This window comes from Chamaea fasciata, unplaced genomic scaffold (genome assembly GCF_029207755.1).
Source record: "Chamaea fasciata isolate MVZ Bird 193981 ecotype frontalis unplaced genomic scaffold, bChaFas1.0.hap1 SCAF_203, whole genome shotgun sequence".
Taxonomy (NCBI): Eukaryota; Metazoa; Chordata; class Aves; order Passeriformes; family Sylviidae; genus Chamaea; species Chamaea fasciata.
The window spans coordinates 5,122-22,942 of NW_027094288.1; the positions used below are offsets into that span (position 1 = coordinate 5,122).

At 64.3% G+C, this 17,821-nt stretch overlaps 1 protein-coding gene across 1 annotated transcript; it reads right to left on the reverse strand.

Annotated features, from left to right (window-relative positions):
- Positions 1-356: 356 nt before the first annotated feature.
- On the reverse strand, positions 357-16,016 carry RASAL3 (RAS protein activator like 3). Its single transcript, XM_066208289.1, has 18 exons — positions 15,910-16,016; positions 13,342-13,747; positions 11,479-11,603; positions 11,223-11,330; positions 10,636-10,724; positions 10,358-10,481; positions 9,760-9,858; positions 8,421-8,957; positions 7,518-7,662; positions 7,139-7,283; positions 6,022-6,258; positions 5,047-5,248; positions 4,849-4,952; positions 4,138-4,474; positions 3,169-3,291; positions 2,457-2,626; positions 1,395-1,470; positions 357-560 (listed from the first exon to the last, which is right to left on the reverse strand). The coding sequence occupies exons 1-18, from the start codon at positions 15,952-15,954 to the stop codon at positions 438-440; spliced, it is 3,195 nt and encodes a 1,064-aa protein (XP_066064386.1). The 5' UTR covers positions 15,955-16,016; the 3' UTR covers positions 357-437.
- Between the last annotated feature and the right edge of the window lie 1,805 nt (positions 16,017-17,821).

Here is a 17,821-nt window from a genome sequence, read left to right on the forward strand (position 1 = left end):
ACAGTGATGGGATGACATTGTCATCCCCGGGCACCCCAAAAAACCCGGCACCCCGAAATAAACCGGGGGGGAAAAAAGCCCCAAAAAACGGGGCGACTCCCCAAAAACTGTCTCCCAAATTCTCCCCCAAGTGTCCCCAAAACGTCCGCCAAAATGTCCCCCAAAATGTCCCCAAACCTCCCAAAAATGTCCCCGGCGTGTCCCCCCCGCCCCAAAACGAGGCGCTGGGGACACATTGGGGACATCAAGGGGACACAGGGTGGGGGGACACAAGGGGATGTCCCAAAGTGTCCCCAAGGCCTGGGGGGGGGGATGTCGCCGGAGCTGGCACTGGTGACACGACAGGTGACAATGACATCGTTTATTATTCCCGAGGGGGGGGGGGGGGCGTGGCGACAGCTCGGCGACATCCTTCGTCACCTCGGCGACAGCCGGTGTCACACGCTGGTGGCCTGGCCGTCGTCCCCCGGCTCGTCGCAGCCCCTTGGGGACACGGGGACAGCGTGGGGATGTCCCCGAGCCCTGCGCACCTCCCGCTCCAGCCCCGAGAGCCGCCGCTCCTGCGGGGACACCAGTGTCACCGAGGGGTCACCCTCTGTGTCACCTCTGTCACCTCTCGTGTCACCGAGGGGGTCACCCTGTGTCTCCTCTGTCACCTCCATGTCACCCTGTGGCCCCCTAAGGGTCACGTCTGTGTCCCCTCAGTGTCCCCAGTGTCCCCTCAGTGTCCCCCTCAGTGTCCCCGCTGTCCCCTCGGTGTCCCCAATGTCCCCTCGGTGTCCCCGCTGTCCCCTCGGTGTCCCCAATATCCCCTCAGTGTCCCCAACGTCCTCTCGGTGTCCCCTCGGTGTCCCCTCAGTGTCCCCGCTGTCCCCTCGGTGTCCCCAATGTCCCCTCGGTGTCCCCGCTGTCCCCTCGGTGTCCCCAATATCCCCTCAGTGTCCCCAACGTCCTCTCGGTGTCCCCTCGGTGTCCCCTCAGTGTCCCCGCTGTCCCCTCGGTGTCCCCAATGTCCCCTCGATGTCCCCAATGTCCCCTCGGTGTCCCCTCGGTGTCCCCAATGTCCCCTCGGTGTCCCCGCTGTCCCCTCGGTGTCCCCTCGGTGTCCCCAATGTCCCCTCGGTGTCCCCGCTGTCCCCTCGGTGTCCCCTCGTGTCCCCGATGTCCCCTCGGTGTCCCCAATGTCCCCTCGGTGTCCCCGCTGTCCCCTCGGTGTCCCCTCGTGTCCCCGATGTCCCCTCGGTGTCCCCAATGTCCCCTCGGTGTCCCCGCTGTCCCCTCGGTGTCCCCTCGTGTCCCCACTGTCCCCTCGGTGTCCCTAATGTCCCCTCGGTGTCCCCGCTGTCCCCTCGGTGTCCCCTCGTGTCCCCACTGTCCCCTCGGTGTCCCCTCACCAGTTCCTGGCCCTTCTCCTCGCTGGTTTTCAGCCGCTCCAAATCCTTCCTGCGGCTGCCCTCGGCCGCCGTCAGCCTGGGGGGGACCCCAAAACGGGCTGGGACCCCGGAACGGGACACCCCAAACTGGGGGGACCCCAAACTGGGACCCCAAAACGGGCTGGGACCCCGGAACGGGACACCCCAAACTGGGACCCCAAACTGGGACCCCAAAACGGGCTGGGACCCCGGAACGGGACACCCCAAAACGGGGAGACCCCAAACTGGGACCCCAAAACGGGCTGGGACCCCGGAACGGGACACCCCAAACTGGGGGGACCCCAAACTGGGACCCCAAAACGGGCTGGGACCCCGGAACGGGACACCCCAAACTGGGACCCCAAACTGGGGGGGACCCCAAAACGGGCTGGGACCCCGGAACGGGACACCCCAAACTGGGGGGACCCCAAACTGGGACCCCAAAACGGGCTGGGACCCCGGAACGGGACACCCCAAACTGGGGGGACCCCAAACTGGGACCCCAAAACGGGCTGGGACCCCGGAACGGGACACCCCAAACTGGGACCCGAAACTGGGACCCCAAAACGGCCTGGGACCCCGGAACGGGACACCCCAAAACGGGGGGACCCCAAACTGGGACCCCAAAACGGGCTGGGACCCCGAAACTGGACACCCCAAACTGGGGGGACCCCAAACTGGGACCCCAAAACGGGCTGGGACCCCGGAACGGGACACCCCAAACTGGGGGGACCCCAAACTGGGACCCCAAAACGGGCTGGGACCCCGAAACTGGACACCCCAAACTGGGACCCCAAAACGAGAGGACCCCAAACTGGGACCCCAAAACGGGCTGGGACCCCGGAACGGGACACCCCAAACTGGGACCCCAAAACGAGAGGACCCCAAACTGGGACCCCAAAACGGGCTGGGACCCCAAACTGGGTCACTCGCAGGTTTAGGACACCCTTTATTTAGGGTCCCCCTGTTTAGTGACAACCCCAGGTGTTCTCCCCCCGATTTCGGGGCCCCCCACCCCAATTCGGGGGCGCCCCCGGGCCTCACCTGGCCGCCAGGTTGGCGGCTCGGGCGTTGCCCTCGTCCAGCTGCCCCCGGATCCGCTCCAGGCGCTCCCGCTGCTGCTCCTCGGCCCGCGCCGCCCGCGCCTCCGCCCGCTCCAGGCGCTCCCGCAGCTCGGCCAGCCCGTCCCGCAGCGCCTCCAGCAGCCGCCCGTGCTGGGGACACGGCGACAGGGTCACCGGGGGCTTGGGGACACCGCCACGGGGGCACTGGGGACACTGGGGACACCGCCCGCTCCAGCCCGTCCCGCAGCGCCTCCAGCAGCCGCCCGTGCTGGGGACACGGCGACAGGGTCACCGGGGGCTTGGGGACACCGCCACGGGGTCACCGGGGGGCTTGGGGACACTGGGGACACTGGGGACATCCAGCTTGTCCTGCAGCGCCTCCAGCAGCCGCCCGTGCTGGGGACACCGGGACAGGGACACTTGGGGACAACCACGAGGACACCGAGGGCTACCAGGGGGACACTGTGGGACACCGAGACAGGGTCACCGGGGGCTGGGGACACCGAGACAGGGTCACCGGAGGTTTGGGGACACCGGGACAGGGTTACTGAGGGCTTGGAGACACTGAGGACCGAGTTACCGGGAGCTGGGGACACCGGGACGGGGACACTTGGGGACACCGCGATGACACGGAGGGCTACCAGGGGGACACCGGGGGACACCGGGGGACACCGGGGGACAGCCGGCGTTACCTTCTCGAGCGGCCGCAGCGCGTAGAGCTCGCCCGGGCCCCCCGGGTCCTCGGCCAGGCGCTGCCAGGGCACGGTGGATTTGCGCGGCAGCGACGCCGACGAGCGCAGCTGCTTCCCCCGGGGCTGCGACACCGCGACACGGTTAATGTCGCCGGTAATGGCACCGCGACATCGCGACAGCCGGTAATGTCACCGGTATTGTCACCATAATGGCACCGGGATTGTCACGGTAACGTCCCATTGATGGCACCGGGACACGCGTTATTGTCACCAGATCCTCAGTTAATGTCACCACAACCCCAGCTGGTGGCACCAGACCTCCGTTAATGCCACCACACCCCCGTTGATGTCACCACACCCCAGTAATGCCACCAGACTCCCATAAATGTCACTACACCCCCATTAATGTCACCAGACCCCCGTTAATGTCACCAGACCCCCATTAATGTCACCAGACCCCCAGTAATGCCACCAGACCCCCAGTAATGCCACCAGACTCCCATAAATGTCACTACACCCCCATTAATGTCACCAGACCCCCAGTAATGTCCCCAGACCCCCGTTAATGTCACCAGACCCCCATTAATGTCACCAGACCCCCAGTAATGCCACCAGACCCCCAGTAATGCCACCAGACTCCCATAAATGTCACTACACCCCCATTAGTGCCACCAGACTCCCATTAATGTCCCCAGCCCCCCAGTTATTGTCACCAAATCCCCAGTAATGCCACCACACCCCCATTACTGTCACCAGCCCCCCCATTAATGCCACCACACCCCCATTAATGTCCCCAGACCCCCATTAATGCCACCAGCCCCCCATTAATGTCCCCTGACCCCCAATTATTGTCACCAAACCCCCATTAATGCCACCACACCCCCATTAATGTCACCAGCCCCCCCATTAATGCCACCACACCCCTCAAACCCCCCCGTCCCCACCACCCCGGTGACCGTCAGGACTCACCGGGCCATCCCCGGCGACAGGTGACCCCGTGTCACCCTCGGGTGTCACCTCGGCCGCGCCGCGTCCGGCACCGTCCGGCTTGGCCGGAGCCCGGGTGGCCTTGGCCTGGGCGGGGACGCTCTGGGTGCGCTGGACGTTCCGGCGGCGCCGGGGGGGCACCGGGGCCGGGGTGGGCTCCGGGGACGGCTCTGGCTCTGTCCCCGTCGTCACTGTCACTGTCCCCTCCTCGTGGGCCCGGACGCGCCGGACGCTGGTCAGGGACTGGCTCTTGATCAGGGGGCTGTGCTTGGCCAGGTCCCGGGGGGGGACAAAGCCGGGTTTGGGGGGCTCCGAGGGGCTGTGGGGACACAGGGGACAAACTGAGTTTGGGGGGCTCCGAGGGGCTGTGGGGACACAGGGGACAAACTGGGTTTGGGGGGCTCCGAGGGGCTGTGGGGACACAGGGGACATGGGGACAAGGGGTGGGGAGGGACAGGGGATGGAGATGGGGCACCCCCAATGTGGCCGAGATCAGAGGGGACCCCAAATCCTGACACCCAGGTGTCCCCTTTGTCCCCAGGTGTCCCCATTGTCCCCAGATATCCCCATTGTCCCCACTGTCCCCACTGTCCCCATTGCCCCCATTGTCCCCATTGTCCCCAGATGTCCCCATTGTCCCCACTGCCCCCATTGTCCCCATTGTCCCCAGATGACCCCGTTGTCCCTCGGTACCTCCTCCTGGCGGCGGAGCTGAGGCGGACGGACACGGGGACGGGCGTCCCCTCCCTGATGGCCCTGAGGATGGTGGGCAGCGGCTCCAGCTCCTCCTGGGTGGCCTGCGGGGACACCGCGGGGGACATCACGGGTGACACCGGGGCGGAGAGGGAAGGCGCGGCCCGCCCGGCGTCGGGGACAGAGGGGTGGTGGCACCTGGTCGAGGCCGGAGAAGATGTCGCAGAGGAGCAGGTGGAGGGTGGCCAGCTCCAGGGCCAGGTCCACGAAGCCATCGTAGGTGGCCATGTGGGCGCCGGCCTCGGGGGTGGCCACGGCCACCAGGAACTCGGACATGGTGGCCCAGTTCTGCTCCAGGAAGTCGTTCATGAAGGTCATGTAGGGCTCCTTCTCGCCGAACCTGGGGGTCGGGGGTCGTGGTCAAGGGGTCAGGGGTCATGGTTAAGGGGTCACTGATATGGTCAGGGGTCATTGTTGTGGTCAGGGGTCATCGACATGGTCAGGGGTCACTGACATGGTCATAGGTCATCATCATGGTCAAGGGGTCACCACCATGGTCATGGGTCATTGTCATGGTCTGGGGGTCACCGACATGGTCAAGGGGTCATCGTCATGGTCAGGGGTCATTGTCATGGTCAAGGGGTCACCACCGTGGTCAAGGGGTCACCAGCATGGTCTGAGGTCACTGACATGGTCAGGGGTCATTGTCATGGTCAAGGGGTCACCACCATGGTCAAGGGGTCATGGTCAAGGGTCATTGTTGTGGTCACAAGGGCCACCACCACGGTCATGGTCACAGGCCACTTTCAGGAGCAGGGACCATCCAACCCAACTGTCCCGTGGTGCCTTGGGGACAACCCGAACTTGGGGACATCCCAGACTTGGGGACAACCCAACTGTCCCATGGCCTGTTGGGGACAACCCGAACTTGGGGACAACCCAACCCTGGGGACAACCCAACCCTGGGGACAACCCAAATTTGGGGACAACCCAAACTTGGGGACAACCCAAAGTTGAGGACAACTCAACCTTGGGGACAACCCAAACCTGGGGACAACCCAACCTTGGGGACAACCCATCTCCCCCCTGCCGCCTCTCCCCAGCCCGCGGCCGGGACGTCCCCACGTCCCCGTCCCCAGTGCCACCCGTCCCCGTCCCCAACGAGCCACCTACGTGGTGAAGTTGGCCAAGTTCTGGATGACCTTGGCCACCAGCGTGAGGGCGCGGGCGGTGTCCTCGCCGGGGTACTCGTGGACGAGGCCGAAGAGGCTCGGGGACATGATGGCCGGGCAAAGGAACCTCAGGAAGAGCGAGGCCGACACCAGGCGCTGGCCGATGGCCGCCTTGCCGCGCGCCGCGCACTCGTCGCGCCACGCCGCGAACACCTGGCCCAGCTCCGCCGGGAACGACCTGGGACCGGGGGGGGGGGACACGGTGAGGGGACAAGGGGACAGGGTGGTGGCGCCCTGGCGTGGTGGTGGCATCGTGTCTGGGGTTGGCACCCGTGTGTAGCCCAAGGGTGGTGACCATGTCCATTCCTGTCCTCAGAGGTGTCCCCGGGTCCATCCTGGTGTCCGTCCCCATTTCTGTCCCCAAACTTGTCCCCAGGTCCTTTGTGATGCCCATCCGTGTCCCCAAACTTGTCCCCGGGTCCATCCTGGTGTCCATCTCCATCCGTGTCCCCAAACTTGTCCCCAGGTCCATCCTGGTGTCCATCTCCATCCCTGTCCCCAAATTTGTCCCCAGGTCCTTTGTGATGCCCATCCGTGTCCCCAAACTTGTCCCCGGGTCCATCCTGGTGTCCATCTCCATCCGTGTCCCCCAAACTTGTCCCCAAGTCCATCCTGGTGTCCATCTCCATCCCTGTCCCCAAACTTGTCCCCAGGTCCTTTGTGAAGCCCATCCGTGTCCCCAAACTTGTCCGCAGGTCCTTTGTGATGCTCATCCGTGTCCCCAAACTTGTCCCCGGGTCCATCCTGGTGTCCATCTCCATCCCTGTCCCCAAACTTGTCCCCAGGTCCATCTTGTTCCCACCCCCATGTCCACCCCAGGACAGACCCCATCCCCATCTCTGTCCCCGTGTTTGTCCCCAAACTTGTCCCCGAGTCCTTCGTGGTGCCCACCCCCATGTCTGTCCCCCATCCCTGTCCTCATGCTTGTCCCCAGGTCCACCCTGCTGCCCATCCTGTCCCCGGTCCCAATCCCACGTCCGGGCTTCTCCCAGGTTCTCCTGTCCCCAGGTGCCACCCCAGGTGTCCCCCCTCGGGTGTCCCCTCGGGGTGTCCCTCACTCAGAGCCGTCGGTGATGCGCCGCAGCGTCTCCTCGCACACCTGCCGCAGGTGCTGCCGGTGCCGCGACAGCTCCAGCCCCGAGCACCTGCTGGGGTCCACCTCGGAGCTCTCCTCGGAGCTGCAGAGCCGGGCCACCACCTCCCCTGGGGACAGGGGACGGCCCGTGAGGGGACAGAGATGTCACCAGGGCGGGGATGGACGGGAGAAGTCCATACCACGTCCCCGTGAGCGGTCAGGGGTGTCCCCACACCCCACGAGGGGACAGAGTGGTCACCACCATGTCCCCATAGGTGGTCAGAGGTGTCCCCAGGTGCCACCCAAGGTGTCCTGCACCCCGCCACCCCCCGGCACGTCCCCCCCGTGTCCCCTGCGCGTACCCAGCGTGTCCTGCAGGTACTTGGCCCCCACCAGCTTCATGTACTCGTCGATGGCCTTGGTGGCCAAGGTGTTCTCGCGGAAGATCAAGGCCTCGTGGTCATCAAAGCGGTCGAGCTCGGCCACGCCCAGGTCGGTCAGGAACGACTGAGGGGACATGTGGGGAAGGGTTTGGTGGCAGCTGTGACCCCGAAATGACCGAGTCAAGCCACGCTGGAGGTCCTGGTGCTCTCCTGAGTTGGGTTTTCCATGGGTGTGGTCCTGTCATAACCCAACCCAACCCAACCAACCATCACATCCCAACCAATCCCACCAATCCCAACCCAACCCAACCATCACATCCCAACCAATCCCAACCCAACCCAACCCAACCAACCATCCCATCCCAACCAATCCCAACCCAATCCCAACCCAACCAACCATCACATCCCAACCAATACCAACCCAACCCAACCCAACCCAACCCACCATCACATCCTATCCCAACCAATACCAACCCAAACCAACCAACCACCACATCCCAACCAATCCCAACCCAATCCCAACCCAACCAACCATCCCATCCCAACCAATCCCAACCCAATCCCAACCCAACCAACCATCCCATCCCAACCAATCCCAACCCAACCCAACCAACCATCACATCCCAACCAATCCCACCAATCCCAACCAATCCCATCAATCCCAACCCAACTCAACCCAACTCAACCCAACCCAACCCATCCATCCCAACCAATCCCACCAATCCCAACCAATCCCATCAATCCCAACCCAACTCAACCCAACTCAACCCAACCCAACCCATCCATCCCACCAATCCCAACCAATCCCATCAGTCCCAACCCAACTCAACCCAACCCAACCCAACTCATCCATCCCTCCAATCCCACCCCACCCCACCCCACCTTGGCCTTCCCGGTGCTCTGCAACACCCGCACCAAGGCCCCGGCCAGCTCCTCCTTGTGCCGCGCGGCGATGGCCGGCTCCAGGCGCCCGCACAGCTCCCGGTAGTGGAAGGTGATGAACTCCGCCAGCTCCTTGTACCTGACGATGGGCAACACCTTCACCTGCCGGTACCGCCCGCGCAGCCTCACCGCCGGCGCCCGCTCGCCGCCGCCGGCGCCGCTCAGGGGGTACCAACGCTCCAGGGGCTGCCGGGCCGCCGCCAGCTCGGCCAGCGGGATGGTGACGGCGGCCAGGGGGTGTCCGGGGTGGTCGTCGCGGCACAGGGCCACGGTGAGGGCGCGCGCCGGGGGCAGCGCGGCCAGCTGGAAGAGCTCTCCCCAGAAGAGCTGGCCGTCGGCGCCGGAGGGTTTGGCGGAGGTGCGGGCGAAGACGGCGCCGTCCAGCTGGAGGTGGCAGCGGAGGCGGCGCCGCGCCGGGAGGTCGCGGCCCTCGTAGACCCAGAGGGACAGGGACAGCTCCAGGCGCTCGCAGTTGTCCTGCGGGGAGGGGACAGAGGGGGACAAAGGGGACAAAGGGGTGTGGGTGAGGTCAAGGGGACAACGGGGGCCAAGGGTACGAGGGGGATGTGAGTGGGGTCAAGGATGTCACCCAGATGTCCCTGAGGTGTCCCCAGGGTGTCCCCAGGGGTCCCTGAGGTGTCCACAGGTGTCCCCAGGGGTCCCACCTTGTTGGGCTGGGCTGTCCGGTCCCCAGGTGTCCCCAGGGTGTCCCCAGGGTGTCCCCAGGGTGTCCCCAGGGTGTCCCCAGGTGTCCCCAGCTGTCACCAGGGTGTCCCTAGGAGTCCCTAGGGTGTCCCCAGGGTGTCCCTGAGGTGTCCCTAGGGTGTCCCCAGGGTGTCCCCAGGGTGTCCCCAGGTGTCCCCAGCTGTCACCAGGGTGTCCCTAGGAGTCCCTAGGGTGTCCCCAGGGTGTCCCTGAGGTGTCCCTAGGGTGTCCTCAGGTGTCTCCAGGTGTCCCACCTTGTTGGAATGGACTGTCCAGCCCCCAAGTGTCCCAGGTGTCCCCGGGGTGTCCCCAGGTGTCCCCAGGGGTCCCACCTTGTCGGGCTGGGCTGTCCAGCCCCCAGGTGTCCCCAGGTGTTCCCAGGTGTCCCACCTTGTCGGGCTGGGCTGTCCGGTCCCCAGGTGTCCCCAGGTGTCCCCGAGATGTCCCCAGGTGTCCCCGAGGTGTACCCAGGTGCCCCCAGGGTGCCCCCAGATGTCCCCAGGTGTCCCCGGGGTGTCCCCAGGGTGTACTCAGCTGCCCCCAAGGTGTCCCCAGGTGTCCCCAGGTGTCTCACCTTGTCGGGCTGGGCTGTCCGGCGCAGCTCCTCGATCCAGCGGTCGCGCTCGGCCAGGGAGGAGCAGCCGAAGGAGCGGCTGCCCTCGGCCGTGATCACCTGAGGGGACAGCCAGGGGACACTGAGGGGACAGCCAGGGTGATGGGGACAGCCAGGGGACACTGAGGGGACAGCCAGGGTGACGGGGACAGCCAGGGGACAGCAACAGTGACAGGACACTGAGGGTGACAGGACACCAAGGGTGACGGGGACACTGAGAGGACACCAAGGGGACACTGAGGGTGACAGGGACACGGAGGGTGATGGGGACACTGAGGGGACACTGAGGGTGACGGGGACACTGAGAGGACACCAGGGGGACACTGAGGGTGACAGGGACACGGAGGGTGATGGGGACACTGAGAGGACACCAAGGGGACACTGAGGGTGATGGGGACACCAATGGTGACAGGCACACTGAGGGGACAGCACGGGTGATGGGGACACTGAAGGGACACTGAGGGTGATGGGGACACTGAGGGGACACTGAGGGTGATGGGGACACCGAGGGGACACTGAGGGTGACGGGACACCGAGGGTGACAGGGACGGTGACCCACCTGGAAGCAGAACCTCTCCCCCACCACGCTGCCGTGCACGGGCCGGACGATGACGTTGTCCCCAGTCAGGTCCAGCTCGGGGGGTGACACCAGGGACTCGCGGGACCCGCTGCGGCTGGAGACCCTGAGGGGACAGCAGTGTCACCAGGGCCACCAAAAGGGGACAGCAGTGTCACCAGGGCCACCAAAAGGGGTCCTGAGGGGACAGCAGTGTCACCAGGGCCACCAAATGGGGACAGGAGTGTCACTGCCACGTCCCCCCCAGCTCTGACCCCTACCTGTCACCCTCGGGGACGGCCACCACCGTGTCACTTTTGGTGCCACCGCGACTTTTCCTGTCCCGGAGGAGCCTCTTCCAGAGCAGCCCCTGGGGACAGGGACAGCGATGGGGACAGGGACAGGGATGGGGACAGGGACAGGGACAGCGATGGGGACAGGGACAGGGGACAGGGACAGGGATGGGGACAATGACAGGGGCAGGGATGGGGGCAGGGACAGGGATGGGGACAGGGACAGCGATGGGGACAGGGACAGGGGACAGGGACAGGGATGGGGACAATGACAGGGGCAGGGATGGGGACAGGGACAGCGATGGGGACAGGGACAGGGACAGGGGACAGGGACAGGGATGGGGACAATGACAGGGACAGGGATGGGGACAGGGACAGGGGAGAGGGACAGGGTTGGGGACAATGACAGGGACAGGGGACAGGGACAGGGATGGGGACAATGACAGGGGCAGGGATGGGGACAGGGATGGGACAGGAGACAGGGACAGCTCTGTGTCACCTCTGGGATGACACGCAGGTGACAGGGACAGGTGACAATAACAGGTGACAGGTGACAGGTGACAGGGCGGTCCCACCTTGACGTTGCCGAACTGGGAGCTGGGGGGCGGGGTCTCGTTTTCGGGGCTCCTGGTGAACCCCTCGGAGGTGGCACTGCCAGCGCGGGTCCTGCTGCGCCAGGGACCCTGGGGACAGCGTGGGGACAGCAGGTGACACCCCGCCAGCCCCCTGGGGACACCGCGGGGACAGCAGGTGACACCCTGCCACCCACCCTGGGGACACCAAGTGCCACCCTGCCACCCCCCAGGGGACACTCCCGATGTCCCCACCCACCTCCTCGTCCCTGCCCAGTGGCACCAGGTGACCGTCCACCAGCGAGAACTGGGACACGTCCCACACGGTGGCGTCGGGTGACATCGGTGTCACCACTGGCAGCGGGGATGTCCCCAAGGGAGGCCCTGAGGGGACAGGACAGGGGGTGGCTGCCCACAGTGTCCCTGTCACCCACGGGGGGGGGGTGGTGACATCAAGGGACACGTGGCCATGGAGGTGCCACCATGAGTGAGGTGACACCAAAGGACACATGGCCATGGAGGTGTCACCAAGGGACACGTGGCCATGGAGGTGACACCAGGGGTGAGGTGACACCAGGGGATACATGGCCATGGAGGTGACACCAAAGGTGAGGTGACATAACTATGGAGATGCCACCAAGGGTGAGGTGACACCAAGGGACACATGGCCACGGAGATGCCACCGTGAGGGAGGTGACACCAGGGGACACATGGCCATGGAGGTGACACCAGGGGTGAGGTGACACCAGGGGTGAGGTGACACCAAGGGACACATGGCCACGGAGGTGACACCAGGGGTGAGGTGACACCAGGGGACACATGGCCACGGAGGTGACACCAGGGGTGAGGTGACACCAGGGGTGAGGTGACACCAAGGGACACATGGCCACGGAGGTGACACCAGGGGTGAGGTGACACCAAGGGACACATGGCCATGGAGATGCCACCATGAGGGAGGTGACACCAGGGGACACATGGCCACGTGGTGTCCCCGCTGGTGGGCGTGGCCGCGTGGCAGTGACAGGCCACGCCCATCCCCGTGGGTGGTCCTGGCGTGGGTGGGCGTGGCCGTGTGACAGGCCACACGTGTGGCGACAAGCCCCGGTGGCCCCGTGGGTGGCACCGGAGGTGACAGAGCCGGTTTGGGCGGGTCCCGGTGCCGGTGCCGCGGGGCCTGGCCCGGTGCCACCGTCAGGGCCAGCCCCGGCACGGGGGACAAAAGGGGACAGGGCTGTGACAGGCCAGCAGCTCACAGCCGTCGGCTCCCCAAAATTCAAGACCCCTTCCCAAAAAAAAAAAAAAAAATCAGCGTCCCAAAATTCAGAATCCCAAAATTCAGGACCTCCAAAAATTCAGCACCCCCTCAAAAAAAAAAAAAATTCAGCATCCCAAAATTCAGAATCCCAAAATTCGGTAACCCCCCAAAATACATCAGCCCCCACTCATCAGCACCCCAAAATTCAGAATCCCAAAATTCATCATTTCCCACTCATCATCAGCCCAAAATTCAGCAACCCCCACCCAAAATCACCCCAAAATCCACCACCCCTCACCCAAAATCCACATCCCACCCCAAAACCACCCCAAAATCCACCGTCCCCCACCCAAAATCCAACACCTCCACCCCATAAACACCCCAAAATCCATCACTCCCACCCCAAAATCACCCCAAAATCCACCACCCTCACCCATAAACACCCCAAAATCCATCAGTCCCACCCCAAAATCACCCCAAAATCCATCAGTCCCACCCCAAAATCACCCCAAAATCCATCTCCCTCACCCATAAACACCCCAAAATCCATCACCCCCCACCCAAAATCCATCACCCCCACCCCAAAATCACCCCAAAATCCACCACCCCTCACCCAAAATCCATCAGCCCCACCCCAAAATCACCCCAAAATCCATCTCCCTCACCCATAAACACCCCAAAATCCATCAGCCCCACCCCAAAATCACCCCAAAATCCACCACCCCCCACCCAAAATCCACGCCCCTCCCCATAATCACCCCCAAATCCATCTCCCCCCCTCCCCAAACCCCCCCCAAAATCCATCACCCTCACCCCAAACCCCCCCCCTCCCACCCCATACCCCCCCTCCCCTCGCCCCTCTCTCACCTGCCCCATCCTGTCCCCCGGGCTCCGCCCTGGCTCCGGTGTCACCCTGTCCCCTCCTCCTGCCCACGGAGCGCAGGTAGCGCTGCAGGGGTGGCCTCGTCCCCTCCTGTCCCCCCCTGGTGTCGCCCGGGGCACCCTTGGGCGCTTTGGAGGGGGCGGAAAACGCCCTTTGGAAGAGCGAGCGGCGCGCGGTGGCCTTGGGGACACTCCTGTCGCCCCCCCTGTCGCCGCCCTCGGTGTCGGGGTGGCTGTAGGAACGTTTCCAGCCCTGCAGCCGAGCCCAGCGCCGGCTCCCCGGGGACCCCCCGCCTTTTTCGGGGTCCCCTCCGGGGCTGGCCGTGCGCCACTTGTAGGTTTTCAGCAGGGCGGGGGGCTCGGCGGAGGCCGGGGGGGGGTCCGCCTCCATCTGTGGGGAGACGGGAGGGTTTGGGGGGGGTTTTTGGAGGGGTGGGGTTCGGGGGGTTGGATTTGGGGGTTGTGGGGGGATGGGGGGGAGTGATTTTGGGGGGTCCAGGGGTTGAATTTGGTGTCGGTGGTATTGGGGGAAATCGAGTTTGGGGGGGTTCAGGGGATGGATTTGGAGGTTGTGGGGTGGGGGGGAGTGGTTTTGGGGGGTCCAGGGGCTGGATTTTGGGGCGGTGGGATTGGGGGAAATTGAGTTGGGGGGGTTCAGGGGGTGGATTTGGGGGTTGTGGTGTGGGGGGTGTGATTTTGGGGGTCGGATTTGGGGTTAGGAGGTGCAATTTTGGGGGATCCACGGGCTGGATTTTGGGGCGGTGGGATTGGGGGAGTTGAGTTGGGGGGCTCAGGGGATGGATTTGGGGGTTGTGGGGTGGGGGGAGTGGTTTTGGGGGGTCCAGGGGCTGGATTTTGGGGCGGTGGGATTGGGGGAGTTGAGTTGGGGGGCTCAGGGGTTGGATTTGGGGGTTGTGGGGTGGGGAGAGGCATTTTGGGGGGTTGGATTTAGGGGTGGGAGGATGGGGGGGGAGTTGATTTTGGGGGGTCCAGGGGGTTGGATTTGAGGGGGGGGGGTGGGATTGGGGGAGAATAATTTGGGGGGGGGGACAGGGTGACAAGGGGACAAGGGGCAGGGTGATGGGGGACAGGGGGACGAGGTGCAAAGGGGACAAAGGGACAGGGTGACAGGGGGACAGACAGCCGAGGGGACAGACGGACACACGGACAGGGGACAGACAGGGTGACGGGGGGATAGAGGGACAGACGGACACACGGACAGCGGACAGACAGGGTGACGGGGGGATAGAGGGACAGACGGACACACGGACAGCGGACAGACAGGGTGACGGGGGGATAGAGGGACAGACGGACACACGGACAGCGGACAGACAGGGTGACGGGGGGATAGAGGGACAGACGGACACACGGACAGCGGACAGACAGGGTGACGGGGGGATAGAGGGACAGACGGACACACGGACAGCGGACAGACAGGGTGACGGGGGGATAGAGGGACAGACGGACACACGGACAGCGGACAGACAGGGTGACGGGGGGATAGAGGGACAGACGGACACACGGACAGGGGACAGACAGGGTGACGGGGGGATAGAGGGACAGACGGACACACGGACAGGGGACAGACAGGGTGACGGGGGGATAGAGGGACAGACGGACACACGGACAGGGGACAGACAGGGTGACGGGGGGATAGAGGGACAGACGGACACACGGACAGCGGACAGACAGGGTGACGGGGGGATAGAGGGACAGGGGGACACACGGACAGGGGACAGACAGGGTGACGGGGGGATAGAGGGACAGACGGACACACGGACAGCGGACAGACAGGGTGACGGGGGGATAGAGGGACAGACGGACACACGGACAGCGGACAGACAGGGTGACGGGGGGATAGAGGGACAGGGGGACACACGGACAGGGGACAGACAGGGTGACGGGGGGATAGAGGGACAGACGGACACACGGACAGCGGACAGACAGGGTGACGGGGGGATAGAGGGACAGACGGACACACGGACAGCGGACAGACAGGGTGACGGGGGGATAGAGGGACAGACGGACACACGGACAGCGGACAGACAGGGTGACAGGTGTCCCGCCACCCCCCCCCGCGCCCGGGGCTCAGGCGGCGACCGGAGACGTTTCCGTCGCTGCCCGACCGCGCTTCCCTTCCCCCCGCCCCCATCTCCGCTCCTCCAACCCCTTGGGGACACCCCTGACCCTCCCCCCTTTGTCACCCAGGGGGGGGGGGGGGACACTTTGGTGCCACCTCAGGACCCCCCCTCACCGCGCCACCCCCCCCGCCGCCCCGAGGTGGCACCTTTTTTGTCACCTCCATCCGCCGATTTGTCACCAGCGCCCCAAAAGCGCGCGCGGGAGGGGGGGGGGGGGGGGGGGGTGACCCACATCCTATCGGGGGGAGGTGACAACATTTTTTGGGGACATCCCCTCCCCCTCCACGCCACTTCCCCCTCTCCCCCCACCCCCCCCCAAGAGGATGCTGCGCGACCCCGCGTCCCCCCCGAGGGGACTTCGGGGATTTTTGGGGACTTTTCCCCCCGTGTCCGCCCCCCCCCCCCGCGGTACCTCCGGTGCTGCGCTCGGCTCCGGTTCCTGTCGCGGCTTCCCCATGTGACCGGGCAGGAGTTTCAGTCACACCCTTCACCTCTTCTTCCTCCTCCTCCTCCTCCTCCTCCTCCTCCTCCTCGGGGAGGTGATGTCGCTTCTCCCGCTTGGGGACACCGCGAAAGGACTGCGGGGTCGCGGCGGGGGGGAGGGGGGGGGGTGTCCCGAGATGCTGCGGTGACAGTTTTGGGAGGGTGGGTGTGCTCGTTTTGGGGTGCCCAGGGTGGGTTCTGAAGTCCCCCGTTGTCATCAGCCCGTGCCTCAGTTTCCCCCTGGCTCTGAAGGGACAACCAGGAGGTGACGATGGGGGATTGGGTTTATCTGGGGGGGGGGGACTGGGGGTGGGCCGGGGTGGGGACAGGTTGGTGGTCATCTGGGCTGGGGGGCTGCAGGGCCAGGGGCCATCCAGGCCAGTGTCCAGCTGGGATCTGTGGGTCTGGTGTCCATCCAGACCAGTGTCCATCCAGAGTGAGATCCATGTCTCCATCCATGTTCCACATGTCCCCATCCATGTCCACCCATGTTCCCATCCATGTCCACCCATGTTCCCATCCATGTCACTGTCCCCCATATCCCCACCCATGTCCCACATGTCCCTATCCATGTCCACCCACGTCCCCATCCATGTCTGTGTCCCCACCCACATCCCACATGTCCCCATGTCCATGTCCACCCATGTCCCCATCCGTGTCAGTGTCCCCACCCATGTCCTACATGTCCCCATCCATGTCCATGTCCATCCATGTCACTGTCCCCACATATCCCCATCCATGTCTGTGTCCCCCATGTCCCCATCCATGTCTATGTCGCCATCCATGTCTGTGTCCCCATCCATGTCCATGTCCATCCATGTCACTGTCCCCACATGTCCCCATCCATGTCTGTGTCCCCCATGTCCCCATCCATGTCTATGTCGCCATCCATGTCACTGTCCCCATCCATGTCCATGTCCATCCATGTCAGTGTCCCCCATGTCCCCACCCATGTCCCACATGTCCCCATGTCCATGTCCACCCATGTCCCCACCCATGTCCATGTCCCCCATGTCCCCATCCATGTCACTGTCCCCCCATGTCCCCATCCATGTCTATGTCGCCATCCATGTCTGTGTCCCCATCCATGTCCCCAAAGTCCCCATCCATGTCCCCCATGTCTCCACCCATGCAATTGTCCCCCACACGTCCTGACCCATGTCTGCGCCCCCACCCATGTCCGTGATGTCCCCATCCATGTCCATGTCCCCCCATGTCCCCATCAACATCCATGTCCCCCCACCAATGTCATTGTCCCCCACACGTCCCCATTCATGTCTGTGTCCCCATCCATGTCCCACATGTCCCCATCCATGTCCATCCATGTCACTGTCCCCCATGTCCCCACCCATGTTGTTGTCCCCCACGTGTCCCCACCCATGTCATTGTCCCCATGTCCCCACCCATGTCTGTCCCCATCCATGCCCCCGATGTCCCCACCATTGTCACTGTCACCCACATATCCCCCATGTCCCCACCCATGTCTGTGTCCCCATACATGTCCTCCATGTCCCCACCCATGTCACTGTCCCCTGCACGTCCCCATCCATTCCTGAGTTCAACACCTTTATTTTTACCCCCAATTTCAGGGCTTTCAAAGGGTTCAGCAGAAACCTTTTAGTTTCCATGTGCCTGGGTGGGTGGGAAGAACCTTTTTTTGGATGGGGGTTCCACTCCGCTGTCCCCACAGTCGTGGGTTTTCCCCCAGGCCATACCCGTTCGATGTGGAAGATGCCCATGGGCCACAGAGAATTGAAACCACGGATTAATGTTGGAGAAGACCCCGAGGGCCACGCAGCGTTGCTTGACGCCACCACAAGATGCAAAAAACAGATTTTCCT

Coding starts and splice junctions, on each gene's coding strand:
- RASAL3 (XM_066208289.1), bottom strand. CDS start 15,954: ATGGGGAAGCCGCGACAGGAACCGGAGCCGAGCGCAGCACCGGAG. Junction 10,482..10,635: donor GCCGTCCCCGAGGGTGACAG/GTAGGGGTCAGA, acceptor CTGTCCCCTCAG/GGTCTCCAGCCGCAGCGGGT. Junction 9,859..10,357: donor GGGAGAGGTTCTGCTTCCAG/GTGGGTCACCGT, acceptor CTGTCCCCTCAG/GTGATCACGGCCGAGGGCAG.